Raw genomic sequence first — 27,525 nt, 5'->3', positions numbered from 1 at the left:
CTTCTCACTTGAACCTTGAGATCTCTGGGTAAGAGGCAGGCTCTGGATTTGGGCAGGCTCAGTGGGCTCTCTGGTATCATGAGGAAGGCCTGCGGGTGGTGATTGGTAGCTGACTTCCCTGGGACTCTAGAAGAGCTGGGCCAAGCCTGGCCCTTCATCTCATTAGCCCTTTGCAGGAGCTGGGTGTGTGGGGTGGGTCTGGCCTGGCTTTTTGATACGTCAGCTCCAGCCACCAGAGGGTTGGATATCATTGGCCTCCGCATTTTCAGTGGACAGACAGCAAAGTCTTAGGAGCTAAGTGATATAACCCCAACCAGTCGGGGAAAAACAAGGCCAGGTTCCCAGCTGGGTCCAGAGCCCCGACCACAGCTCCCTGCTGCAGCATCGCCTGGTGTTGCGCGCCCCGCCCACCGACTTCCCCGCAAAGGGCGGTGAGGAGCCCCGTAGCTCCTCCAGCCAATGAGCCGCGAGGGGCCGGGCTCATCGTCAGGGCCTCGCAGGCAGTGATCCCGGAGCGCGATGGAGGCTGCTGCGGGGCCGAGCCGGCTGCGCGTGGGTTTCGTGGGCGCGGGCCGCATGGCGGAGGCCATTGCACAGGGCCTCATCCGAGCAGGTGGGGTAACCGGGACTAGTTGGGGGCTCCCCTGTGGGAAGACGTCACCTCGCCGGGTGAGAAGGGCGCGCCCTGGAGGGTGCTGTGTACTGAGGGCTCCTGGGCAGCAAGCTCCGGGGGCTGCCACGGCCCCCACGCCCCCAAGATCTCGGGGGCTGGCCGAGCTGCCTGTCCACCAGCTGCGGCTGTGCCCGGCGTGGCGCGGACCCTCTCTAGACCTGGCTCCTACTCTGGCGGCCAGAGCTGCGGCCCGACCGTGGCCTTGAGCCACGTGTGAAACCGGCCGCTGGACTCGCGTCGAGGATGAGCAGCATAAGAACGTTCCGGTGCGGAGAGGGTCAGAACGGAAAGGGCTGTATGTGGTTTTGTTGTTCAGGACAGATACCACGTCGTATACTTTGTAAAGAACACAGTGAACTTCACCTGTTTCTTCTTACTGTCTTTAGTGGCTGCTGGGAAATTTACAGTTACATATGTGATTCAAACCATATTTCACTTGGACAGCGTTGACTTACCCCGGCATCTGTGGCCAACTTCCTGGACTCGTGGGCTTGGTCCAGTTGGCCTTCCTGAGCTTCTGATTCTGTTTTCTATTTGTGTGCCGGCTCCACTCCCCATGGTGGACAGCACGTGGACATTTAGACCATGTAATTTCTCCTGTGCATCCATAGGCGTTTGGCGTTGTGGGCCTCTCCTCCCTAGATGCCAGCAGTACCTTTGAGTCGTGACAGCCAGTCTCCAGACACTACCAAGTGTCTCCTGGGCGGGGGATATATCCCAGCAGAGGATTGCTAGTATGTAGAAGGGGCATTGCTGCTACCCTAATCATGTACTGCACACCGTTTAGAAACCTTTACATGTAAACTACGGGAGCTGGTGACTTTTGGCTTTCTGCCTTCGGCCATACTTCAAAGTCCAGAGAGGTCACAATCAGAAAATATGTTACCACACGTCTCAGGCAAAACTGATGGTTCTCCTGAATCTCAGGGCCGTGGTGTGCATTTCTGTCTTCCTGTCCACCTTACAGAAATCTGGCTCAATCTCCCCACCTCCATATCCCACAAAAGCAGATGATTTTTGCCGATGGGCGTTTATCTTCCTCTTGGACTTCCCCGCAACACTCCTTCTCTTCCAAGGAAGCCCAGCTTTCTGAACCTTCTGTTGGCTCCTTTTGTACCCACTCCCCACCCCCATCCCTAGGCCTGGTACTCCCTCTGAGGTCTGTTCCTAGGCCAACAATCTAAGTGCTCCAGGCAGCCATCCCTTCCCTGGAGGCTGGGGCCCCTGGCATCTGTGTCCTCACAGGACCAGGCAAACTCATGGCCCCTGTGTCCAGTAGCTGGCGGGGGGCAGTGAATGCCAAGTGGAATTGGATGGATCTGATGGCTTGACCTCTGGTCTCCAAGCCATTCCCTCTCCTCCTTTTCACCACTGGCCCTCCACCTTTGCCTTTTCTCCAGGCAAGGTGGACGCTAAGCAGGTGCTGGCCAGTGCACCAACAGACAGGAACCTCTGCCACTTCCGGGTGAGTAGGGCCCAGATGATTTGTCCCTCTGAGACAGTCATTAGGTTCAAAAGTATAGCTTATTTAGTGGTTTGAGACTGTCTGGGTGGCTGGGGAAGGGGAGGTCAAAGGCCAGGAGTAAAGTCAAGGTTGTAGAGGGAGGTGCTGTGTTAGGGGTAGGCAGGGCTGGGCATGGGCATTTATTGGGATGGAAGGTTCAGAAAGGTGCAGGCTCCTGTCTTTGAAGAACAGGGCCAGGTGGGTGAGTCTTGGCCACTGAGAGCAGGGCTGATGCAGATACTTAAAGTGAAAGAGGTCTGTGGGGACTCATGGGCTGCAGAGCAGCTTGTGGTGTGGAAGGTGCCCACTCATTCAGCCCTGGTCCTGGTCTTGGTGTCCCTGTGCAGGCTCTGGGTTGCCAGACCACTCACTCCAACCAGGAGGTTCTGCAGAGCTGCTCACTGGTCATCTTCGCCACCAAGCCTCAAGTCCTGCCAGCTGTCCTGAAAGAGGTGGCCCCTGTGGTCACTGCTGAGCACGTCTTGGTGTCTGTGGCTGCTGGGGTCTCCCTGAGCACCCTGGAGGAGGTGAGCAACACTTGGGGGTGACCTTGACCACAGCACAGGCTCTGCTGGTCAGACTGGGCCGCAGACAGCTTCCTAGTGAACCTGCGTAGCTAGGCAGTCTGCCTGGCCTAGGTGGCCGGAGTGAAGGCTCCCTCCTAACACTGCCTGGGACGTGGGGTTGGAGCCTGCAGCTGCCTGAGACATGTCTGCCAAGCAGGGCCCAGTCCCACAGGCTGCCTGATTCTGATCTCTCTCTGACCAGCTGCTGCCCCCAAACACACGAGTGCTACGGGTCTCACCCAACCTGCCCTGCATAGTCCAGGAGGGGGCCATGGTGATGGCCCGGGGCCGCCATGCTGGGAGCAACGAGGCCAAACTCCTGCAGAACCTGCTGGAGGCCTGTGGGCAGTGTGAGGAAGTGCCTGAGGCTTATGTGGACATCCATACTGGCCTCAGTGGCAGTGGCGTGGCCTTTGTGAGTATTGAGTTGCCCCCAAAACAGCAGGTAAGCCCTCAGCAAAGAGGCCCTCCGGATTTCCCATGGTAGCCTGTGCCCTCAGGAGCCAGCCTTGGGGCCTCAGTGCTGGTGCCAGGCCTCCTGGGAGCCCTCCTCCCCCTCAGAACTTCATGCGTTGGTGATCTTTGAGACTGACCTTGGCCCTGGGCATCGTGGTCACGTTCTGGGCCTTGCTTCTGAGGTTTTGAGCCTTCTCCAGGCTGGGAGCTCTGTTGGTGGTGGAGGGTCAGCATTGATGCCACCTCTCCACCATACTGCTGCCACAGGTGTGCACTTTCTCTGAGGCCCTGGCTGAAGGCGCCATCAAGATGGGCATGCCCAGTGCTCTGGCTCACCGCATTGCTGCCCAGACCCTGCTGGTGAGTGAGGGTCTTCCCAGGGGAATGTTGGAAAGGTCCCACCTGTACCATGTCCAGTGGGCAGAGAGGAAGCAGGCCTGCAATCCTAGACCAGGGTTGGGGAAACATGTAGCTACCCCACCTCCCCTGAGTGACCACCCCTAATATCTTTCTCCCCAGGGGACAGCCAAGCTGCTGCAGCAAGAGGGACAGCACCCTGCCCAGCTACGGACAGATGTGCTCACACCAGCTGGCACTACCATCTATGGGCTCCATGCCTTGGAGCAAGGTGGGCTGCGAGCAGCTACCATGAGTGCTGTGGAAGCTGCCACCTGCCGGGCCAAGGAGCTCAGCAGGAAGTGAGGCCCAGGTTCCAGATGAGGCCATGGCTCCTTCCCACCCACATGGCCTCCTTGCTAGCCCAGGCCTGCCCTACCTAGTCCTCTCCTTCCCTTCCCCTAAGGACCACAGTTCTGTCTCCATCCCACACAAGTGTCTCACCCTCCCTCCGCTTGCCCAGATGAATGCAGTCCCCACCCATGTGGACCGCCCACTCAGAGAAGCCTGACCCTGAGGAGCCCGCCATGATGGGTGATGTTTTTTCTTAAGGGCCTGCATTTTGGGACCGTTGGAGGTCAGGAGCAGAGCTGCTGGTAGCAGGAGCAGCTGCGCCTGGCCTGGAGCGCTGGCCCTTCCTCAGGTATCTTGCAACTCCATAGCACTGGCCAGCTCTCTCGTCACAGCTCCAGGACAGGCGTAGGACTACATGGAGTCTGCACAAGATGCACCCTTCCCTCCATAAAGCCAGTAGGTTTGGCCTGCTGCAGTTGAGAGGGCTTTGTGCCTGCTGGGTCCACCTGTGTTTGGGCAGCACCAGGTGGGCAGTGGACAAGCAGAGGGGCTGCTCAAGATCTGGGAGATGAGATCCCGGCCTCCAGCCAGGCAGCCTCCCTACCTCCCTCCTGTGGACCCTAAGTTCCTGACACATGGTCAGGTGGAGCCAGGCCCTCGGATGGCCTCCTGGGTCAGAGTTCTTAGAGGTCCTGTGGCTGGGCATCATTGCACTGACCTGTGCGGGATTTGACTCTTAAGCCACAGGTCAGAAAAACTAGGACCAGGAGAGGAGCGAGGCCATGAGATCGAGGACTGGGGCTCTGAGGCCACTGAGTAGGGAGGGCCTGGCCTGCTGCCTGCAGGTCTGGTCGTTCTACTGGACACCACCTGTCCTTCTGCCACTCTCTCCTGGGCCTGGCCTGCCACAGACTCCAGGGTGCTGCACCCTCCCTTGCTTCCACCCCCAGCCTCCTGATCCTGGGCAAAAAGCACCTACATGTGTGACTGGGGTGGCTCCCGCAGTGCCACCTGCTAGCTGGGTGATAGCAGGTACATTATGAAGCAGGGCTAGTGGCACCTGTGTAGCAGGAACAGGACGTTTCATCCATCTGTAATTCTCGGCCATGCTTCCTGCCTCTACACTGCCCCACTCACTCTCCCCCAGACCCTTGCCCAGGGCATCCCACTCAACCCCTTTCCTGGCCAGCAGATGGCTGCTCTCAGCCAGTGACAGCTTGGTGCTTTCACTTGTCAGAAGGGCAAGCCTGCTTTCCTCATCTGTGAAATAGGAATAAAGAACGTCTCAAAGCTCTGGGTGAACTTTTCTGATTACAGGCTGAGAAAACTGAGTTACCAGTGCCTGGAATGCTCTCTCCTGGATCTTTGAGCTTGAAGACATACCTCAGAGTAGGAGCAGGTGTAGGCAATGTGGACGGCAGAGGGTCCCATTCTGGCTGCAGGTCACTGTCTTGTGGATTGTACATAGGATCACCCACTTCCCTGTATCCTGACCCTGCTCAGGCCATGCCAAGATTGGGTTGGTTGGGGTTCCAAGGTCCTCCGTAGGCTGCACCAAGTAGGAACTCCTTGGGCAGCCCACCTAAGAACCACCTGCCAAGCAAGATAATCCTTGTAACAAGCCACCTGGGAGCCAGGTGGGCTCATCTTGGGAGGTGGAAAACACCTCTCTAGTGCCCACTCCTGAACTTTTGCAGGCCGTGATGAAGCTCCAGACCCAGGTGTGGCCCAAGACAAAGACATTCGTTATTCAAGAAGGGCAACTTGGATGGGAGACAGGGCTTTGTGATCATGCCATCCAAACCTCTTCTGCTGTATGCTGCCAGGCTAAAATGACTGCTTTTCAAGATGGAAACCAATGGCTGTGACCAGGGTGCCGTCTTCAGTCACTATTGCTCCACTTTCATGCCCCGCAATCTATGCAGTGTTCCAGATTTAAGCCCTGAACCAAGAGTTTACAAAAACAAGACTGAAAAGGGTGCTTACAAAGTTGACATGTTCCACATTTATTACACAAGTGCCATTGGGCTGTGTGGCCATGAGAACTCAGCTGTGAGCAGACTAGGGGCTAGAGGAAGGGTCCCTGGACATTGCATGAACCTCACATGCCTAAGGTCTTCTTGAGGATACACTGCTGGGGTCAAGTGTCACCCTTGGGCATAGCCAGTGAGGGCCAGATTGCCAGGCCCTGCTGGATTCACCACAGGCAATTCCAACCAAGTAGTGTAAGTGGCTCAGGTCCCTGGAAGACCATCCACCCAGCTTAGGGAGCGCCCCCTCCTCTCCCTCTCATCCACAGCCCAACTGATGTTCAGGCAGTCACTTCCCAAGTATGCAGACCCCTGGGGGAAGGCTGCCTGTGACTGCTGCAAGCTATCTCCTTCCCCTGGGAACAGTGGCTTGGTGGTGACTTCGATGACCTGCATCTGCCCCTTCTCTGCTCAAGCCCAGGAGCTCTGCTAATGACCCAGAAGCAGGGGGCACTACCTGCAAGAGCAGCCACACTAGCATTGCTGCAGCCCAAGAGGAAACTGCAGCTTCAAGCCCCTCACTGACTTGCCATATTATCTCAAGACGGGTGGCAAACTCAAATGCTCACAGGGAACAGCAGTGGGGCACAGGCCAGGTGGGCATGCAGCCCTCCTAAAGGGACCCACAGACCCTGGGGTGCCCCCACGAGAGAGCTGAACCCAGAGATGGGGTGGCTGTGAGCCAGTGGCAGAGCTGACTGGGGCTAAGATTCCTCCTCAACATCTGTGTTCCACTGCGATCCCCCAGGAGTCCTTGAGGTCCATGGCTGGGGGTGCCCACAAGGCTGGGCAATAGAGCAGAGCAGCTTCTCCACAAGCGGGGTCAACCATCTGAAACTGCCCATGGCCCCACAGTGCATCCCAACACTTTTTTTTTTTTTTTTTTTTTGTGGTGCCCAGGATCCATCCCAGGGTTCACGAATGCTCTACCACTGGGCAACATCCCCAGCCAAGACCACAGCTTCTGAGCCCTCTTGGGGTGGTTCCACGGACCAGCAAAAGCCAGAACACAAACCCACAACCCCACCAGCCTGCACCTGCCTTGTTTACAGAGGCCAGCCGGTGCCAAAGGGACAAACCTGGACCCCATTAGGCCTTGAGTGTCCTTGTGAGATGCATGGTACAGATGGCAAACAAGAGGTCTCACCCCTGGTTTCTTAGACACCAACTCTGGCCAAAGGGCTGCTACTAGAGGCCACCTAGTCTGCATGCACACAAGGGCCTGGGTGCAGTCCTGACCATGCTCCTTGTCCAAGGCCCACTTCTCCCCAGAGCCCTGGAGGCAGACCTGAGGCGCAGTGCAGCTCCCAGCCTGGGTGCTGCGTGGTACGAAGGCTGCTGGTGTAAAGGCATCAGGTCTCCCGAGGCCCAGGCCCAGCTACGCGGGTGGGGGCTCCTCAGTCAGCCCTGACCACTGAAGACTCTAGGTATGCAGGCTTAGGGAGGCTGGACATGTAGGTGGCCACATGAGTTCCAGCAGGCATAGATGGAGGCTGCTACCTAAACCTGGACAACTGAACTTTGATTCTCTTTTTCCCCGAGTCTCTGATTCGGAAAATGTACAATACACATGTGTATGTGTGTCACACGGACACAAACACGTTTTTGTTTTTTTCCCTGGATCTGGGCAGTTCCAAGGAGCTGTTTGTTCTTAGAACTGGTGGAACTCACTTTGGGGGGTGCTTCCTCCAGCCGCTCCATTGCCAGTGAACAGCCCTTCTGGTCCATGAACATCGTCTGTACACAGGCCCCTGCACTCACCGTTCTTGCGTTCAAGGCTTAGACCACTAGGACATCAGGCAAGGACATGTAGTCCTCCTCAGCCCTGGCCCCCGACCCCTCACGAGGGTTCAGGGCAGCCTCCCTGCCAAAGCAGCAAAAGGCATGGACACCTCTTTGTCACAGACCACTGGGAGATTTCTGAATCTAGAACTGGACAGAGCAACAGAATGGCATGGTGCTGGACAGTCACCTGGCCCTTTCTATCCTCTCTCAAACTGGGCTTCCGGAAGCAGCTCCTCTGCCACACTCTTGGCAGTCAAGAGGTGGAAAAGTTTGGTGGTGGCTGGGGCAAAAAGAGCCCAAGGGGGCTACACTAAGGCACTGTGGATTGTCCCCAGGTGGCGGCCACTCCCAGGCCTGCTCCGAGGTAGGTTATGTGGATCCCAGCCCCGGGGTTAGATAGTGTTCTAGGGCCAAGGGAGAAATCAATCAGCGTCCAAATCTCAACACTTGCCAAACCAATGGAATCTTCTTAAGGACTTAAAATCCAAGTGGAACAGAAATCTACAATCCCTGCTGCATCTAGAACCTCAGTACTGGGTCCATCCTCCCCTTAGTACTCCATTGTGATCAATTGGCCTGGGCCCCCTGGGTACTGGGTCTGGGCTCTGATCCAGCACCATGGGATCCTGTAGTCTCTAGAGCAAGGGCAGAAGTAACACAGAGACCATCTTACATTGCCCTTGTTCTCATGGCCCGCTCTGAAGAGCACCTTTAAAAACAGATTTAATGTGTTTAGGACAAAAAAAAAAAGAGCAAACAAGCGGTTTACTTCCCCACTGAGATGATAGGACCAAGTAGCACCAGGGCTGCAGAATGGAGCAAAGGTCTCATCCAGTGCATACACGACCTGCTGGGGGAGGGGAGGATGCAAGCCCCACAGGGGCCAGAGCAAGAGCACAATCAACTGCTCTCAGGTGCTGTGCCTGTGTGTCCCGCATGTTCAGGGGAACCCCACGTGTGTGCCTGCTCAGGGAAGAGTGTGAGCCACGGCCTCTCTCTTGGCTATCCCCCCAGAAGACTGCAGACCATGGGGCAGGACAACGCTTCTCCAAAAGAGCCCCTCCAAGCTGGGCTGGGCTTGGACCCAGTGACCCCTGAGCCCATGGGGTGGGCCACCTCAGGGGGAGGAGGGGAAGAAGTGAGATAGTGCATGTCTCTCCCTCCGAATGTAGGAAAAAGGCTGTTGGGCCAGGGTGGTCACACACTGTCATCTGCAACTGCTGGGGACGGTCCAATGCCCCCCAACCTCCGGGCCATGCTGATGAGTGAGCGCAGCTGTACCAGCCTCAATGGCCCCACCTCACTGGGGTCCTGGCTCTCTAGCCACCGCAGAGCGGTCTCCAGCCCCCAGACAGCCTCCCCTGCGGTGGGTGCCAACTCTCCACCACGCTCAGTGGCCTCTTCCTCCTCCTCCTCCTCCCCACCCCCCATGCTAGAGGGCAGGCTGGCTGGGGATAGAGGGGCAGGAGGGGCCAAGGCAGGGGGCCAGGCAGGGCTCACTTCCTCTCTGCAGACCTCAGGGAGGCCCCCATCATCGTCCAGGTGCAGCCACTCGGCCACCTCTTCTGGTGCCAGGCGCTTGTGGGCCAGAGCAGCCAAATGTGTGAGGTCGATGAGCGCCCTACTGTGCTCTGCAGCCTCCTCCGCTTGGTGCGCTGACTGCTGCCCAGGCTCGAAAGCGGCCCTCAGGCCCAGAAGCCAGCAGCGCTCAATGCTACCTGCCTGCACCAGGTCCCAGGAGAGGCCAGTCAGGTACAGCATGTCCTTAAGCATGAAGCTGCGCATGAAGTCCAGCGGGGAGCCGCTAGCACAGGACACTGCCAGCCGCAGCAGCTCCCGCTTGTACAGATGCTTGAAGGCAGCCACCACACCCTGCTCCAGCGGTGCAGGAATGTGTGCCCTGCTGCTGCCCTTGGACAGGAAGAGAACCCGTACAGCACCATCTGGTGTTTGCAGCTCCTCCGGGGGGCCTAGGGGCTCTGGCCCGCACCGCCTACGGGTCTCCTCGCTTTCTTCCAGGGCGTGCATCCTGGTGGTCCAGCTGGGGCAGGGCGGGTGGGCTACCAGCAGCACCGCCTTCTGCTGCAGGCAGCTTCGACGCAGGTAGCGCTTGACGCCCGGAACAAATTCCTCAAAGAACCAGCCTCGCAGCAGCGGGCGGCTGAGCCAAGCATTGGGGCTGTAGCGGTAAGAGGCTGGAAACTTGTCCTGGTTGTGATGGCGCAGGCTGGGGGGGTCCGGCAGCTGCCCGATGACCAGCGGCTTCAACTTGTGGCTGCCCGTCAAGTTGGCGGCCAGCAGCACTGTCACCCTGTCGGCGCGCCAACCGCAGACCCTCGCCCCAGGGTCCCCTGCGCCCGGAGGGGCGGTCTGCTCCGGAAGCAGCCTCCAGTAGAGGCCAGTGACGTTGGCGTTGTAGATCTGCTCATCACCATAGCCGCCTTCGGCGGAGGGCGGCGCGACCGGCGCCCGGTCGGGCAGGGGGGCGCCGCTTGGAGGCTGCGCGGGCTCTTCCTTGACTGGTGGGCCGGGCGCTGGTCCAATAAGCGGGGGCTCGGCCTCGCCGTAGATGCGCTGGCTGGAGATGCCATGGCGCTTCTGCCATCGCCAGAACCAGCCATGACTAGCCTTGAAGGTGCACTCGGGACCGTAGATCTGGCGCGCGAAGGCCTCGGCCTGCGCCTGGATGACGGGCCCCGACAGCGGCACGCCGTGCTGGCGCAGCGTGAGGAACCACGAGTAGACGGCGCGGTCGATCTCCTCCTCGTTGGCCAGCCTCATCTTCTTGCGCTGCGTGCCCACCTCGCCGCCCAGCTGGTCCAGGAACCAGCGCAGCTTGGGCTCGTCCTTTAGCCAGCCGCGCAGCGTGCCGCCGGGCACGCCGAAGTCTCGGCACACGCTGGCCTGACGCTCGCCGCCCTTGACGCGCTCGATGGCTTGCAGCTTGTCCTTGATGGAGTAGGCCTTGCGGAAGGCCATCTTCACTGCCACGCGGGGCCGCGGCCCGGGCGCGGCGTGCGGCGGGCGCGCGACGGAGTCCGGGGAGGCCAAGGGGGCCCGCGGTGGCTCCACGAGGCGCCCGGGCGGGGGACAGCGGTCGCGGTGCTGGGCCAAGTGAGGGGCCGAGCCGGCCGGAGGGCTCGCGGGGTACATAGCGGCGGCGGCGCAGACCGCCGGGACGCGGGCCGCTCGGGGCGGGGCGCTCGGGGGCGGGGCCGCTCGGGTTCCTCCCTTTTGTCTCGCCAGCTCGGCCGGCGCAGGAGCGCTGGCCCCGCCCCGCGCGGCTCGGCCCCGCCCCCACCGCTCTGCGCCTGCGCGATGGCCGCCTTGCTCGCGTCCCCCGGCGCGTGCGCCGGACTTGCCAGGCCCTACGGGCGGTTCCACTCGGTGGAGAGCGGAGGGGCTTCGGACTGGTTGCCGTTCTTTTCCTGGCACTTTGAGCCAATTTCTCCCGTGGAGAACGCCTGTGGGGTCGACTCCCACCTGCTTGTGCCTGGGTAGCTAAGGGGCGCATAGCTTCCAGAGCCCCGACCGCGAGGCGGCTCAAGCTCAGGGCCGCGTCCCCCGCGGCGCCGATCGTGGTACGTCCCGCTCCATTTCCTGTGCGCTGCGCGGACGGCCCGCCCTTTCCACAGCAGTCCCGCGCTGCAGTTCCCTCCTCTTGGTCGTGTTGGTGGCTAGCGTGTGAGTACCGCGACCCAGTCGTAAGGAGCGCACGCGCCGGAGAGGCCCTAGGGGCCAGCGCGAGTGGGCCAGCGTGGACCGCCACATGGCCCAAGGCAGCGGCCGGCTGGGTCGCAGAGCCCGCGCGCTTCTTGCTGAGCGCGTGGTCGGGCGCACTGCGTGGCCCGGCGGCCCATTCTGGGACCCGCCCTGAGATTGGTCTGGCCGCTAGGGTCGGCCCCAGATGTTGTTCGTGCTTGTATTTCTCGCGTTCGTCCAGCACGTGTCAAACACTTTCAGCACACCGAGCTCTCGTCATAGAGGGGAGGGCACAGGTGCAACCTTCGTGAGACTTAGATGGTTCCCAAACGCGAGAGTAAGGAGTAACGTATTGTTCTGAGTGGTTCGAAAGGAACAGTTCTGGTGTAGCTAGGTGGTCTGGGTGGAGAGGGGACGTTGAGGGGGGCTGTTATGCTATTCCTAGGAAATGAACGCTTTCAGAGGCTGTAAGCAGAAGAGACGGCAGAGACTTAGCAAAGCCCCGGGGACTTCGGGTTGGTCACTGGAATGAATGAAGGGCCCCTCTTAGCAAAAGAACCGTGTAGCTAAACTTTGGGGTGGTTCCTGCCACATTGGGAGGGATGCTTCTTGGTGTTGTCACAGGCAGATGAAAATGAGATCTCCAGCAGCTGATTTCCCCCTCCTGAAACTCTGTGCCCAGGTAGGAAGATAGGCAAAGGACAGATGTGCCAGGAGCCCCCAAGTGTCCCCTGAGAAATGCTTTTTCATTACATCCCTGGCGCATACACTCAGACCTTGCTGGGCTCCTAGGCCTTCCTGTGCAGGGGTCCTAAGCTAATCCTATGTGGCAGCAGAATCCAGTATCTACCTGGAAGAGAAAGAACCTTAAAGGAGGGCAGGTCCCCTTCTAGGCTGCATGGTGACCAGTTCAGGCTTCCGTTTCCTCATCTTGGAGTTAAGGGATGGCAGCGCCTCCCCATGGGCTGCTGGGGTGGTGTTTGTGGCAGGGAGTGGTGTGTGTGTGTGTGTGTGTGTGTTTGTAGAAAGACCACTGATGCCTTTTTGCCTGTGGTTACTTCCTTTGGGTAAAGTTTCAGGGCTTAGCACAGGTGGACAGCTGTGCTTGATGAGAACTTGATGGTCAAAGAGAGTATCTCTGGAATGTTTTCTGTCCTTGTTAACGTTTCTGGGACTGAGGACAGGAAACGCAGCATTAAGCATTTGTAGGACCCTTGTCTTGTGCCAGGATTCTAAGATGACATATGCATGTTGGAAATTGGAAGAAATGAGGCATTTGTGTGAAGTGCAGGTATTTATTGAGCATGCCACGGCTCTCTAACCCCTCACCTTACTGACTTGGCAGCATTCAGTGACCATAGTACTTGGATCCCGAATTTTCCTACAGTGTAAGGTATCACACTAGACATCACACCTAGTCCCCAACTAGGTGTCCTCAGTCCTGTGTGAGACATCTCATACCTGTCCTAAGTCGGGTGTATGGAGAAGAGTTGAGAAAGCAGGAGACATCTAACAGACCCATGGCTGTGCTGGGCTCATGGGTCAGCCCAGGGTGCTGTGGACTGGGACAGAAATAGAAATGACAGAGATGGCAATTTGAGGCAAGAAAGCTGTTGTGGGTGGCTTGGGTAGTTCCAGTGTGCAGGGAAGCAGCTGAGTAGAAACTTGGTGCCGTGGAGTTTGCATCCTGTAAGAAAAGGTCAAGGGATCATTCCCATGCACAGATCTGCTCTTTCCAATGTGACTGCACACCTGTCCTGACTAAAAAAAACCCTTCCTCTGGCGTCCTTGCCCCATTTCAAGTGCTAGCAACTGCCCTTTTGGAAATGGAACATGTCGAACATTCTCTTGGGCAGCACTGAACCAGACTCAAGTCAGGCCAGCCTAGAAAGATAGAGGGGCTTCTGGGGTATAGCTGAGCCAGCTGACCCCATCCCCTGCCGATTGTTGGAGGTGGAGTCTGGGAGCCCATCAGTGTGCCTGGGAGATGGGGTAACATGGGCACAGTGGAGGCACACCCAGAGGATGAAAGGTGTGGGGGCAGGGCCTGGGAGTCAGCTCTTCCTCTTCCATCTGCCCTGGTGCAGGGAGATCTCCAGGCCCTTGCCACTGTGGTAAGTGTAGCTGTGTCATGCCCTCATCTTCCTCAGGGCCTAACCCTTCAGGAATGTCCTTCACAGGGGCTGCTGTCCTTCACAGGGCTTGCTAATCAGGGTAGCAGGCTAGCAAATGCCACAAGGGTCCCAATCTCACATCTTCCCCTCAGCAGAATAGATGTGGCCTGGCCCCAGGACCCTGCACATACTTCAGAAGCTGTATCTTTCTTGGCCAGTGAGCTCATTCAGTAAGTTTCTTGTGAGATTTGCTTGTATGGGGTTCTGGGCTGGACACTCCTGCAGGGCTGTTGAGTACCTCTAACTAGGACCAAGGGCCCATTAGGCCTGGTGTGCTACATCAACTGTCTGCATCCTGGAACCCCCCCAGAGATTGGACCCCTTCCACCTCTCACAGGAGAGAACTTGGCAGGAGTCCAGCCTGCATCCCCAAGTGGATGGGGCCCTTATTCTGCTGTGTCTGAGACCACTTATCTGGTAGCTGGCTTCCCTGTGCTTCAGTTTCTTGGCACGTTGCCACTGCCTGGATGAGCCTCAGAAGGGCCATCTTAAGTAGGGATGCAGCTGGTGTTCAAGAACCTCATTGCTTCCTGTTTCTGGCTGACCTTCCTGGACAGCTGTGGTCTTGTACAGGTGTGTACTCCAGGGAATGGCTGATCTCAGATATTTGGATCCTGGACCCAAATATGCTGAAGGTTCCATCCCTTTATGCAGCTGTGGGAGAGAGCAAGTATGGAATGACCCTGTCCCTTGAGAGCTGTTGTTGCTTATGCTTCACCCAAAGTGGCAGCCTTGCCTGGGTCTGGCCTCTTACCCATCCCAATGGTGGCACCTGCTGAGTAGAGGCCCCAATGCCAGTATGGATGTGGTTATGGTGGTACCAGAGCCCACGGCTCAGTGGCTGGGCTTGGGCCACCTGGACCCTTGGAGGGTCTTCATCTTCTAGGCCCCTCTGGCAGTCCAGACCCAGTGCCAGTGCAGAGAAGGGGCTTGGCTCCTCAGCAACCTCAGGGGGTAACTGTGAGTGCTGGTTTGTCTTATCCCAGGTTGCCTTTGGGCTCAGGTGAGGAAAAGGTGGGAGAGGATGACTCCAGTGGTGGTCCCTGCGTGTCCCTTGGGGCCTGCCTAAGCTCCACTCCAGGAGCTACATTTCAAGGGATGATGGGGCAAGGCTGCCTCCAGCATGTGGATCAGGCAGCCTCCGGGATTCGGGTGGTTCAGGTCTGTCCCATGCTCACCTTCTGTCACCACACCACCTCCAAGCAGCTTCCGAAGGCCATCCAGCCTGCTTGGGCTGCCCCACTGCTGTCTGGCCCAGCTGGCTGTCCCACTGTCTAACCTTGATGCTTTTCCTTCATGCTGTCCTAGGAGGCCAAGCAGAAGTAAGTACACCTGCCCGGTGCTCCGTCTCTTTCCTCTTGAGCCGGGGAGCCCCCCAGCCATCCCCTTGCTACCTGTGAGGAGTTGGGCTTGCTGGGGCAGCAGTGTGGCACTGGTGCAGGCAGGTTGGCATGCAGCCCCCTGCAGGGAAGTGATAGCCACATGTGATTGTGGCCCCAGGAAGTATTCCTTGTTGGCAGATGCCTTGGAGGTGACTTCCCCTCCTTGAGCTGCAGCTCCTGCCCCTAGTCCTGGTTTTAGGTCATTAAGACCAATAAGGTTTGGCAGGGTATAAGTTCTGGGGCCAGCTTAGTGGGCATTGTTGAAGGGACAGGGATCAGCCCAGATCTATACTGCTCCATGGGCACTGAGCATCTAGTGAGTCTTGGGGGCTTGATGCTGGAGGAGTTAGAGAGCAAACAAGTCCCTGCTGTGTTGACATACTCTCTCAAGTCCAACCTGCTGCCTCTTGGCAACAGTGGATGATGTCACAGTGCCCTGCCTCCTGGGCTCCAGGCCGCACACTCACCCCTGCCTCTGCCCCAGCAGCCTGGCCTTGGTGAGTGAGGGGTGGCCCAGGGACTCCCTGCCTGAGCCTCTGTGGCTCCTGACCTGTTTCTTGTGGTGGAGGGAGCCTGGTGGGCTTAAGGATACGACAGGGAGATCTTCCTGAAGTCCACTGCATAGGTGGAATTTAGACAACTGAGCACACCTGGAACCAGTGGGCTCAGACTGTGATTTTGTTGTGGATGCTAGGAAAGGGTCCTGGTCCAGAGGCACTGCAGCCTGGCAGGTCTATCTTCCCATAGAAGCAGTGGGACAGTGTTGGCCCCCTGCTCCAAGTTAGTTCCTGTGGGTTGTTAGTTCAGGCTTGGAAGTAATCCATACAGAGCTGGCCATGGGGCAAGGCAGCTGAACACATGGTGATGCTTATTTGTGTCCCCTGAGCCACTCGCCCCCTGGCCTTTGGGGCTGACTGCCAGAGTCTTTGTGGCCTCCCCTTCCCCTGGCACTGTATCTGGGAGCAAACTGTGGATTTCTGTGCTCCTGGCAGGATGCAGGAGCAGCAGGGGCATGACCTCCCTGTGTGGCTGCTGATGAATTCCTAAGACCCAGGCCCTTGTCTTGCACAGGGCAGCAGATGCCTGAGTTACACAGCTTGAGGGATAACCCAGGCCAGTAAGGAGGCTGAGTCCCCAGGGAAGAATCGTGTCCTTCATTGGCCACAGTAGCAACTGAGGAGGTGGTGACAGCTGACTGAGTAGCCTGGGCCCTGGTTCCTTTCCTTTAGGACCAGTTGTCCACATCTTCCCTGGTGTGTCCTATTGATGTGATCCACTTGACCTCTGCTCCCAGTCACCCCCACCCCTTTGCTAAGATTCCTGCCCCTGCACTGGACAGGCTGCTGACCTGGGTGGGGCAGTGGTGAGGCTCTGGCATTGCAGGTGGCATGGTGATGGACAGCCACAGTTGTCTTTCTGTGAAGCGCAACACCAGCTATCCAGAGGGGCAGCCAGATTTAGCACATGCAGACGCACAGGAAGTATAACTGGAGTTAAGTTCAGATAAACAATGAGCAGCTAATTAGTTTGTCTCAAATATTTATGGGATATACTTGTACTCAAAAACTACTGGTGGTTCACAAAGTCAAGTCTAATTGAGCACAGCTGTTGCGACTTTATCCGCAACCCTACCTGGAGGCTCCATGAGAAGAGGTTTCTGTGGCAGGTTTGGAAGTGGTGTTCTCTAGATTCCTTTCATTGGGCTGTGAGGCCCGTGGGGTTGCAAAGGCAACTTTTGCAGTAAAAACATGTAAATATACATAGATGTATATGTATGTTTCTTCTTGATTTTCCAAAGCTCCCCATGAGTCTGACTTCCCAGCCTGGGCATGTCATCTCATGGAGCCCCTTGGGAGGCGCCCCGCCCCTCCTTGCCCCAGGTCTCCTGCCACCCCTGCCAGCAGGCTGAGGAGGGCCCGGGAGGCAGGTGCCTCTGCTGTGTTGCAACTGCCTTCTTGTGCTTGCTTTTTAATGCTGCGCCCGAAGATGAGGAGCGGGAAGGCCTCTTGTGCCCTGGAGACCGTCTGGGAGGACAAGCACAAGTATGAGGAGGCTGAGCGGCGCTTCCACGAGCAGGAGGCCACGCAGGCCGCCGCCTCTGCCCAGCAGCTCCTGACACAGGTGCCAGCCGAGAACGGGCCCGGTCAGGAGGACATCGAGGCCGCCAGCCAGGCAGGGGCCCCTGACACCAGCAGCAGGAGTGAGCCCAGGAAGAGCCGTGACAGCAAGAAGCCCCTGCAAAAGAAGAGGAAGCGCTCCCCTAAGAGCTGGCTCGGCCAGGTGGACCTGGCCCTCGTGGGCCTCTCGGCTGATCACGTATGGCTGGACAAGCCACTCTTCGACCAGGCGGAAAGCTCCTACCGCCAGAGGCTGGCAGATGTGGCCGCCCAGGCAGCCCAGCTGCCTGCCCTGGCTCCTTGGGGTCCCTGCACGCATGGGAACCAGGTGGCCTGTCACCACGTGACCTGGGGAGTCTGGGTCAACAAGTCTTCCTTTGACCAGGCTGAGCGGGCTTTTGTGGAGCAGTCTCAGACCCTGCTGCTGTCTGCAGAGGGGAGCTACAGGCAGGGGGCTCCTGATACAGGCCAGCTGGTGGCCACCCCCAGCCTGGCCCTGGTCCACCAGCCCAGCCTACCAGCCAATGGCCAGCCCCCCCTGGGCAGCCTGCAGGCACTGGTGCGGGAGGTGTGGCTGGAGAAGCCCCGGTATGATGCTGCCGAGAGGGGCTTTTATGAAGCCCTGTTTGATGGCCATCCTCCTGGGAAGGTGCGCCTGCAGGAGCGAGCTGGTCAGGCAGAGGGTGCCCGGCGGGGCCGCAGAGACCGGCGGGGCCGCAACCCCATAGGAAGCAAGAGGGCCGGGCCGCGGCGGGCCGATGGGGAGGCCCCTTCTGCCTTGCCTTACTGGTATTTCCTGCACAAGGATGCTGAGGCCCCCTGGCTCAGCAAGCCCACCTACGACAGCGCCGAGTGCCGCCACCATGCTGCCGAGGCCCTGCGCATGGCCTGGCGCCTTGAGGCCGCCTCCCTGGTTCACCGACCTGGGCCCCGCTCTGGCCCATCCATGTCCAGCCTGAGACCCAAGTAGGAGACCTGTGCTCGCGGGCACCCAGCCTGGCCTGGGCTACAGGCACAGGACTGCTGTTCCCAGCCTGGGCCCCTCGCGCTTCCCCCTGTCCCCCCTGGGTGGGTGCGCTCCTGTGACCTGAGGACCCGGCCAAGTGGAATATGAGGGCAGGTTGGGCAAGGCTAGTGTATTCTGTCCTTGGGGAGTCACAGAGTTCTGACCTATTGAGGTTGTAGGGGACGACATTAGCATTAGGACAGATGGCCTGGGGTGAGGTGTGGGAGCCATGGCCACAAGCCTGGCCACTGGTTGTGCCTGCCTCTGAGGTAAGGTGGGTATCAGATTGAGACCTGGTGACTGGTCAGGCAGCCTCTGTCTAGAGAATTTCTTAGGGAGGAAGACCTACCTTCAGCCTAGGGTCCACGTGGCCTTGCTCCAGGATAGGTGAACACAGGCCTATCTGGTTTCTGGAGGCCAGAGGCCTGGGGATGGGGGTCAATGCCTGGTCGTGGACTACATCCTCTGTAGCTACTGGGCCTGGGCAGAAGTGGGTGGGGTGGGTGGACATGGAGGGAAATTGGAAGGTCCCAAACAGTTGCCTGGACCTTGTGGGAAGCGATACCCGTTGGCCCCTGGATTCCAAGGGAGGGTTAGCACCCCACAATGGGCTGCCCCTTCCTGCTTGTATCTGCTGTCCCTGTGTTCTGGTTCCATGCCAGGTTGTCCTGGGTGAGGGGAGTGGAGGAGAGGCAGGGTCGTTTCTCTTTGAAAGGGCACTCGTTGAGGCCTGGTGATGGCATGGTGTCCCTGGCACAGAGAATTGGTGGCAGAGCTGCATGGGTCTGTAGTACTTGGCAGGACCACTGGAGAACAGAGTAGGCAAACTGAGGGGAGACAGTGAGGCCTCATGTGCACAAATGGGACTGGATATGGCCTGTGGACTGTGGTCTGCTGGACTTGCCCAGAGCAGCGGTTCTCAAACTTCAGGTCTTGGGACCCTGAAGAGCTTTTGTTAAATCTATCCATGTTTACCATCTTGGCTCTTAAAACAAAGTACTGAAAGTACATATTGACTGAAGAAGAAAAAACTTTTGCTTTGCTTTTTGCACATTAGTTCCCCAAACAGGTTATTGTCAAAATACCTTTCCTGTAACAGGACAATGCAGAGAGCACAGTGGCCTGTTTTACATGGTTGCAAATCTCCCTTGGTCTGTCTCATCTGGGTCTGAGGCCTGTATTAGTATTCTCACAGCAGCAGCTGCTTCTGCCCTCAAGCTGCTGGTACATTTGTGGTTAAAAAGGGAGTACCTTAGGGCTGGAGATATAACTCAGGGGTAGAGCACTTGCCTGGCATTCATGATACCCTGAATTTAATTCCCAGAATTGCAAAAGAAAGGAGAAAGGGAGGAACTTTGGGGACCCCCCAGAGGTTCTTGGACCAACTTTGAGAACCACTGGTCAGAGGACAAGCCTGTGGACCCCATTGAGGCCCTGGAGGAAGCCCTTGTTGGGGGCGGGAGGAGAGGCTGGTGTGTTGGTGTGGCAACTGTGCATAGGGGCCTTGTGGGCTTCTCGTTGTGAGCTGAGGATCGCTTGTGTTCTCCCTGGGACCTGGAACCTTTGTCCCCCAGGACTGGGAAGGCCCAGAGTTGGCCTCTGGGACTGTGGTGTGATGTCGCAGCCCACCTGGCACCCACTCTTCAGGCAGGATGGGTCAGGCCTGGGGCCTGTGGTGAAGTTGAGGCCAGGGACTGAGTGGGACTCCCTCCTCCAGTCATTCTGACCTAAACTCTCCTGCTCCCAGCAGAAAAATGGCTACCAACTTCCTAGTGCATGAGAAGATCTGGTTTGACAAGTTCAAATATGATGATGCAGAAAGGAAGTTCTATGAACAGATGAATGGACCTGTGGCTGGCGCCTCCCGCCAGGTGAGGGAATGCTTGGGGCCAGCGGGCGACTCTGCTGCTCAGTAGGAGTAGCTGTAGCATGCATGAGAGGGCTGGCCAGGTCGGGTGGGCAGGGGCACGTCAGACCAAGTGTCCAGCGTGCTGGGAGTGGCGTTTGTCGTCTCCTGTGCCACACGTGGGACAGTGTGCTGCTGGTGCTCCGCAGCAGCGGGGCCAGGCCTTGGTGTGGAGTCCATCTGCAGACCCTGCACTCAAGGCCCTCGGTCCTGTCCTCAAACACCCCCTGCTTGTCACTACCGCTGGAACTTTGATTCTGTGCAGTTCTTTCTTGCTTTCTGAGTAAGAGTTCTTGGGATTGTGTGTGTGTGTGTGTATGTTTTTAAACAAAAAGAGAGAGATGGTTCTTTCTGCACTGTTGTCTGCAGGAGAATGGTGCCAGCGTGATCCTCCGCGACATTGCGAGAGCCAGAGAGAACATCCAGAAGTCCCTGGCCGGAGTGAGTACCCACGGCCTACGTGTATGTGGGCTCGTGCTCGGCCAAACAGCATGTCTGGTTTTTGTTTTGTTTTGTTTTGTTTTTTTCCCTCTTGGTACTGCTAACAATTTTGACCCTGTGGATCAAAGTTCGGGTACCATGTGCTGCACTGTTCTTGCAGGACACAGCAGTGAGGCCTGCAGGACCGAAACTTCCAAAAGATGATCTTTTGCCCTCGACCTTTCCACGCCCCTCTCACCTGTTTGTTCGTGGTTGCCGTGGCCATTCCCTTGGTATCAGCCTGGGCTGCTGGGCTGAGTTGTTCAAGGCACACACTGGGAACATTCGGGAGGCCTGTGTCCTCCTGCTTGCTCCCTGCTGAAGGAGTGTGTGTGTGTGTCAGGCCTTCCTTCCCTCGTAGGCCATGCCCTCCCACAGAGAGTGGTGGTTTCACAGGGTCTGTTGCTTTTCAGATCATAGAGTTGGTACCCGTTTGGCCTCCACATCCCAGACTGAGAGTAGGAATAGAGAGCAGTGTTTTGTCCAGCTCTGACCTGACAGGCTATCTGGGGAAGGTGTGTCCTTTAGATGGAGGACAGACCTGCTGCTCTGGCTTCCCTACTCTAGGGAAGTCAAGACCTCATTCTCGAATGGGGGTGATGTCCTGGCCTCGAGGGCCGGGTACCATTTTCCTGTTGACTGTTGTAATGGCTTACTGCAAGCTTTGTACTCAGAACACAGACTTACCATCTTACAGTCCTGAGGTCCATACATCCCAGATGGATCTCAGCGCCAAAGCCCTGGTGCCAGCAGAGTTGTTTTCCTTCCGAGGCTCTGAGCACATCCCTGCCTTTTCCACATTCCAGAGCTTGCCCACATTCCTGGCTGATGGCCCCGGCTCACACTTTGACTCTCCAACTCCGCTTCTACTTTCATTCTCTGACACAGGAATCTGGTGATTGTGTTGGGCCTGTCCAGATGATCAGGATATCTTTTTTTTTTTTTTTTTTTTTTTTTTTTTGGTACTAGGGATTTAACTCAGGGGTACTTAACCACTGAGCCACATCTCCAGCCCTTTTTATATTTTATTTAGAGATAGGGTCTAGCTAAGTTGCTGAGGCTGACTTTGAACTCTCAATCCTCCTGCCTCAGCCTCCTGAGCCACTGTGATCATAGGCATGTGCCACTATGTCTGGCCCTTCCTGTCTTAAAAACGTGAACTTAGTCATGTTTACTAATTCCTTTTACCACATGAAGTAACAGATTGACAGACTCTGGGGATTGGGGGGCCATCATGCTGCCTATCCATAGTCCACCCTCCAGCTCCCAGAGTCAGGTTGTGCCACGTTCATCCCACACAGTTTCCTTAGGTGTCTTGGTACTGTTGGGCTCAGTGGTGCACACCGGTGATCCCAGCTACTGAGGAGACTGAGGCAGGAGGATCAAAAGTTTGAGGCCAGGCTGGGCAACTTAGTAAGACTCTGTCTCAAAATAAAAAATAAAAAGGACCTTTTTTAAAGTGCTACCCCCAAAAAAGTTTCATCTCCCCCACAGTATCACCTCAGAATCTCATCTGAGTCAGACTTGGGGTGTTGTGCTGCGGTCCATCTTGAGAGGTTCTATCTAGGCGAGGACAGTGAAACTAGAGCACAAGTTACCTGCTCCCCAAATACAGTTGTGGGACAGGCATAGGGTAGTAGTTCCCATTCAGAAAAAGTGGAAGGGAAAATGGGCCATTCGTCCCAAGCAGGCTCAGAATCAGGCAGGCAGTCTGCATGAGGTGAAGACTTGGGAGCACCCTGCGGCTCCCAGCGTCTGCCTGAGCCCATCCTGCCACAGAGCACTTGTAACAGCCTTCTTGCCCGTGGAATGCTGGGATCCTACAGCCTCTGACTTCATCTTGTTTCTATCTCTTTGTCCAAGTTGGCAGGGTTTCTGCTGAAATGAACTTCTTGAGAGCTTTGTGGGTCCCCTTTTTGTGTCACAGGGTCTGTGCCGTGACAGTGCTCTGTGGGTCTGCAGTGGGCGGTCTCATCCCATTCTTTGGCTCCTGTTGGCTGGCTTAGGAGGTCCATAAGTCAAGCACCTGACTCTGGGTGGCCATGTAGATCCGTTGGCCTTTGGGTCTTTCCTGGGCGCCAGCCACCGCTGGCTCTCTCTAGACCATGCTTTCCTGACAGTGAGTCACCTCACTAGTGTCTGGGAGTCTGGAGGGTCTGAGAGTGCCCCACACCATCAAGTCCTTTTTGCTTACTTCCTCTGTCTCCTTTTCCTCATCTCACTGTAAGGGTCACAAAGCTAACCTGTGCCTTCTAGGCTAGGCTCAGGAATCTCAGGGGAGGTCACGTTCCTTTGCTTAGGAGTCCTGCTTTCTGCACCCTGCCTGATACATTGAGTCACCCTATCCTCCAGTGCCCGTGTCCTCCCTGGAGGTTCCTACTTCTGACTCCCACCTGAGCCCACACTGGCAGCACCTGCCATAAGTGTCCTCCAAGGTGCTATCTCCTGCTGCTCCTCACCTCCTCCCTGGCCTTTGCCTCCACAGCCTGCCTAAGGGAGCCAGGACTTTTCTGTGGGGCTCCACAGAGGCCTTCTAGCCTTAGCACTGCCCAGTTCCACAGCTCCCTCCGCATCTCTAGGGACTTTTAGCAGCACCTCACTTGCAGGGGCCAAGGCCTCTGTGTTTCCAGTTGCTGGCACTATAACAAATTGCCACAATCTAGTGACTTAAAATGGTGTGCATTTATCATTTTATGGTTCTGGAGGTCAGAAGTCTGAAATGTCTCTTACAGGGCAGAATGGAGGTGTCCGCAGGTTCCTTCTGAAATCTCTAAGAGAGTTATTCCGTGTCTGCCTCAGCGCAGACTCTTCTCAGCTGTCCATCACTCCAGCCTCCATTCTGGCTCCTGTCTCTTGCATAAAGTCTTGTGATGACCTTAGGCCTATGCCCACCTCTAGGTCCTTAGTCCTCTCTACAGAGTCCACTTTGCCACATGAGCCAGTGTAGTACAGGTGTTGGACATTTGTATGGCATTTGTATGTGGACATCTTGGGGCCACTGTTCTGTCTGGCACAACTGGTGTATGGGCTCCTGGGAAGCAGTGCCACCACTGTCTGATGGGTCCTGCTTCATCTTGGCTTCCCCACCCCCACTCTCCCATAGTACTGAGGATGGAACCCAGGACCTTAGACTTGCTGGGCATGCACTTTACCATTGAGCTACATCTTTGGCCCTTTTTAAATTTTGAGATGAGTTTTGCTAAGTTGCCTGGGCTGTCCTTGAACTTGTGATCCTCCTGCCTGAGCCTTCCAAGCAGCTGGGATTACAGGCCTGGCTACCACACCTGGCCTTGGCACACTCTTGTCCCTGCCTTGCCTTCTACCTGTTCTAATCCCACCAGGCCCAAATCCCAATACTTCACCCCTGTCAGGCCAGGCAGAACCCCCACAGACTGCTGCACTGGAACCACGCATACTGAGCTCCAGCAGCCAGAAGGCCAGGGCAGACTCTGGCTCTAGGGCTGCAGGAAGTCTTTCTGCTGTGCCTGTTAGGCCATCCCCGGAGCCAGCCCCAGCTGTGTGGAGACAGAACTGAGACCATTCCCACATCCCATGCTAACTTGTGCCTCATCCAGAGGGACCTTTTCCTTTTCCTCAGGCCTGCTTTGTTGGGTGGGTGAGGCCCTAGGCACCCAGGCCCTGCCACTTGCAGACTATGGCTCTGGGGCAGGCACCAATCCCCAGAACACAACCCCACTCCCTGCCCTGGAAACAGCCTTGGCACTCCAGCTAGCCTCCACTCAGGTGGGTCTCCTGGGCCTCACTGCTTTTCATTCCTGCCCAAATCCTCTGTGTTGCTCAGCTCCCACAAGGCTGTGATATCAATGGCTGTGATAGAACTCAGCGGTGCTCGTGCTGTGCAACTGGGCAGAGGCCTGTTTGCTGCCTCCTGCTTCAAGGAGTAGGTTCTGCTGTGGAGCAGATGCTGAGAAAGACCCTCCTACCCTTCAGGGGAATCCCATCCCATCTGCAGGGACCACTGGGCTAGGACTCATGTGCCCAGGTGTACCCCCCACACCTCAGAGCAAATGACCCCCCAACCTGTGATGTAGGCCCCCCACCTAAGGACATCTCGGGACAGGCGTCTAGACGCTAAGGTAGGCCCTATGGGAGGAGCCTTCCCTGTAGTTATCTGGAACCTTCCTAGGCCAGCTCTGGCCTGAGATGGTGCATGCCTGTAATCCCTGCAGTTTGGGAGACTGAGGCAGAAGGAACAAAAGTTAGAGGCTAGGCTGGGCAACTTAATGAGGCCCTGTCTCAAAATTAAAATAGAAAGGACCGGGAGTATAGCTCAGTGGTAGGTGTCCTAGGATCAGTCCCCAGTTGAGGAGGGAGGGCAAGGGGTTGGACTGGTGGCTCCTGCAAGCTTGCTCCTTCCCTACTGGCCCCTCAACTGCTTTCCCCTCCCATTTCCAGCTCAAGGCGGTGCTGCCCGGCCCCCCTGAAGCCCTGAGCCAGGCTGCCCCTGGGACTGTAAGTCCTGCTGCCACCTGCCAGCTACTGAGCAGTGACAACTCTGAGCTGCTGCGCCTGTGTTTCAGCTGCCCCAGGCCCCTGCTTCTCATCCTATGCTCTCTGCTTGACTGAGAATGTTACTGTGGCTGTGCAGCCACCCTCTCTGAGATTAACAGGTCTTCACACCCTCGAGGGTGGGTCTCCGCAGGGAGAACGGTCATGCTGTTCCTGAGCCTCCTGCCCAGGATGGGGCTCTGCTTCTGAATGCCTGAGTGAGGGACCCCAGGAGCAGGCCGGGGCACTGAGCCCCACCTTCCCTTGCCTTGCAGAGCTCAGGCCCTGGAGCCTCTGGTGGGCCTGGTGGAGATCACAGCGAGCTGGCTATCCGGATCGCCAGCCTGGAAGTAGAGAACCAGAACCTGCGAAGCGGTGAGGCCCCGGGCCTAACGGTTGGGCCCCTCCGCACCCCAGACCCTGCCGTCTGACCCCTGTCCCCTTGTACCCACAGTGGTGCAGGACCTGCAACAGGCCATTTCCAGGCTGGAGGCCCGGCTGAGCACCCTGGAGAAGAGCTCACCCACCCACCGAGCCACAGCCCCACAGACCCAGGTGAGCACCCCTCCTGGTTTACACCTCTCACTGTGGTCAGCAGTGAGGCGGTAGAGCCCAGGAGGGTTCATCCACCCCACATCAGGGTGGACGACACTTGTCCTTACCTGTGCACCCATAGCCCAGGCACTCGGGGATGTCTAGGCTCAGCAGAGAGGAGAGGAGTGAGTGGGTCTCATCTTCTCACCTGTGGCAGCACGTGTCTCCCATGCGCCAAGTGGAGCCCCCAGCCAAGAAGGTCGCCACACCTGCAGAGGACGATGAGGACAATGACATTGACCTGTTTGGCAGCGGTGACGAGGAGGAGGACAAGGAGGCTGCCCGGCTGCGGGAGGAAAGACTGCGGCAGTATGCAGAGAAGAAGGCCAAGAAGCCCTTGTTGGTGGCCAAGTCCTCCATCCTCCTGGATGTCAAACCCGTGAGTTGGGGCAGGGTGGGACTCGGGGAGGGCAGAGGTCCCTCAACTGCAGGGTGTTGTGGCCTGTCCACAGTCTCAGCCTCTGGTTCCCCACACTCCTGGTCCTGGTGGAAGTCAGGGTTAGAAATCTTGGGATAAGAACAGAAACATGGGGCAGGGCAGGTGTAAATTTGGACTGTTTCCAGCGGCCCTTCAGAGAAAGCAGAACTGTGTCCTCACTGGTCAGAGGCCAAGGAGGGGTGGGGTCTCCCATGGTGTTCTGGAGGTTTCTGAGGTGGCTCACTCTGGTCTTCCCTCCATTTTCCCACAGTGGGATGATGAGACAGACATGGCCCAACTGGAGGCCTGCGTGCGCTCTATCCAGCTGGACGGGCTGGTCTGGGGTGGCTCCCAGCTGGTGCCTGTGGGCTATGGCATCCGCAAGCTGCGGATCCAGTGTGTGGTGGAGGATGACAAGGTGGGCACCGACCTGCTGGAGGAGCAGATCACCAAGTTTGAGGAACATGTGAGTAAGGGGCAAGCGGGGAGAGCAACCAAGCTGGCCTGGGCCCCTCTCCCACACTTGCTGCCCTGTCAGTGAGGAGTGGTCCCTGAGGGAGCTCCACTGCAGAACAGGCTCCTGCCAGGCAGGCCCTGGAGTGGGTGGGCCTTGGGGAAACCAGCCCCTGACACGCGCCCCCCCCCCCCTGCTTCCACAGGTGCAGAGTGTGGACATCGCAGCTTTCAACAAGATCTGAGCCAAGCACAGGTCCAGTTGTGTGAGGCCCTAGGAGATTAAAGACTGAGACTCAGCACTCTTGGCTCCCGTCCTGTCATTTGGTCGGCCGTGCTCTACCAGACCCCTGGCCCACACTTGTCCCTGCTGGTCTCTGGCCTACTTCTTTCCACCTCTGTACAAGTGACAAACCTGAAGCTGTTGAAGCCAGAACCCAGTCTCTTGGCTCATTACCTGAAGAGCCCCCTCCCTTTCCTTTCCCCTCTCTGCCTCTTGCCCCTGCTCCCAGCAGGTGTCCTGGCCCTGCTGCTCTAACAAGGGGGATCCTTGTCTTTCCCCCAGACAACCCTTGGCTCTGTGGGGCCTTTCCCCTGCCTGCTGGAGACCTGGCCCTGGCCCAGTCCCATTATGTTCTGGGATGGCCAGAGTGTGGCCAGTCATGTCTGGAGTCGTGTCCCACTGGGCTGTAGGCCAGCATGCCCAGGCACCCTGGGTTTTGGGTAACATGGTGTTGGGCATGCTTACTTAATATTGGAGCTGTCATCCTGGGGTTCTTGGCCACAGGGTAATGTGATAGCCCTTCAGAGAGTTTTGAGAGTTTCTCATGGAGCCTGGAGTACAGAAACCCACAGAAACTAATACCCCACACATGGGCAGACAGCCCCCTCTCCCTTTCCTAGGCACCCCTCACTTGTGAAGGACAGACTTGGGGCCTATCTGGGTTAGCCCTGTGCCAGCCGAGCTGCTGCTGGGCTACCCACAGCCCTGCAGTCCCAGCTTGTCCTGGCCCTCCCTGCACCTGGGGCAGAGGCCAGGGTGACACGCCCTCCTGGCGAGTCCTGCAGCCGCAGCCTGCC

At 57.5% G+C, this 27,525-nt stretch overlaps 3 protein-coding genes across 8 annotated transcripts; 2 read left to right on the top strand and 1 right to left on the bottom strand.

The window, feature by feature from the left end:
- Positions 1-387: 387 nt before the first annotated feature.
- PYCR3 (pyrroline-5-carboxylate reductase 3) lies at positions 388-8,169 on the top strand. Of its 3 annotated transcripts, XM_079125777.1 has the most exons (8): positions 388-613; positions 2,074-2,138; positions 2,525-2,704; positions 2,946-3,158; positions 3,467-3,559; positions 3,719-3,827; positions 4,148-4,238; positions 5,587-8,169. In XM_079125777.1, exons 1-8 carry the CDS (start codon positions 520-522, stop codon positions 5,591-5,593), a joined length of 852 nt encoding a protein of 283 aa, XP_078981903.1. In that variant the 5' UTR covers positions 388-519; the 3' UTR covers positions 5,594-8,169. The 3 variants fall into 3 exon arrangements, with proteins under 3 accessions (XP_078981903.1, XP_078981902.1, XP_078981904.1); XM_079125776.1 differs by lacking the exon at positions 5,587-8,169 and having other exon boundaries at positions 391-613; positions 4,148-5,177; XM_079125778.1 differs by lacking the exons at positions 4,148-4,238; positions 5,587-8,169 and having other exon boundaries at positions 397-613; positions 3,719-3,933.
- Positions 8,170-8,901: 732 nt separating this feature from the next.
- Positions 8,902-10,857, bottom strand: TIGD5 (tigger transposable element derived 5; the record flags this gene model as incomplete). Its single annotated transcript, XM_079146838.1, has 1 exon — positions 8,902-10,857. The coding sequence occupies one exon, from the start codon at positions 10,855-10,857 to the stop codon at positions 8,902-8,904; it is 1,956 nt and encodes a 651-aa protein (XP_079002964.1).
- A 381-nt stretch (positions 10,858-11,238) lies between these two features.
- EEF1D (eukaryotic translation elongation factor 1 delta) lies at positions 11,239-26,747 on the top strand (the record flags this gene model as incomplete). 4 transcript variants are annotated; one of them, XM_079125758.1, is made up of 8 exons in its annotated part: positions 16,949-18,045; positions 19,833-19,956; positions 20,361-20,432; positions 25,256-25,355; positions 25,435-25,535; positions 25,732-25,953; positions 26,264-26,458; positions 26,652-26,747. In XM_079125758.1, the coding sequence occupies 8 exons, from the start codon at positions 16,949-16,951 to the stop codon at positions 26,688-26,690; spliced, it is 1,950 nt and encodes a 649-aa protein (XP_078981884.1). In that variant the 3' UTR covers positions 26,691-26,747. The 4 variants fall into 4 exon arrangements, with proteins under 4 accessions (XP_078981886.1, XP_078981887.1, XP_078981884.1 ...); XM_079125759.1 differs by lacking the exon at positions 16,949-18,045 and adding an exon at positions 24,888-24,944; XM_079125760.1 differs by lacking the exons at positions 16,949-18,045; positions 20,361-20,432 and adding an exon at positions 11,239-11,388.
- Between the last annotated feature and the right edge of the window lie 778 nt (positions 26,748-27,525).

This window comes from Sciurus vulgaris, assembly GCF_902686455.1.
Source record: "Sciurus vulgaris genome assembly, chromosome: 1".
NCBI classification, from domain to species: domain Eukaryota; kingdom Metazoa; phylum Chordata; class Mammalia; order Rodentia; family Sciuridae; genus Sciurus; species Sciurus vulgaris.
This window is presented reverse-complemented; position numbering and strand designations above follow the sequence as displayed.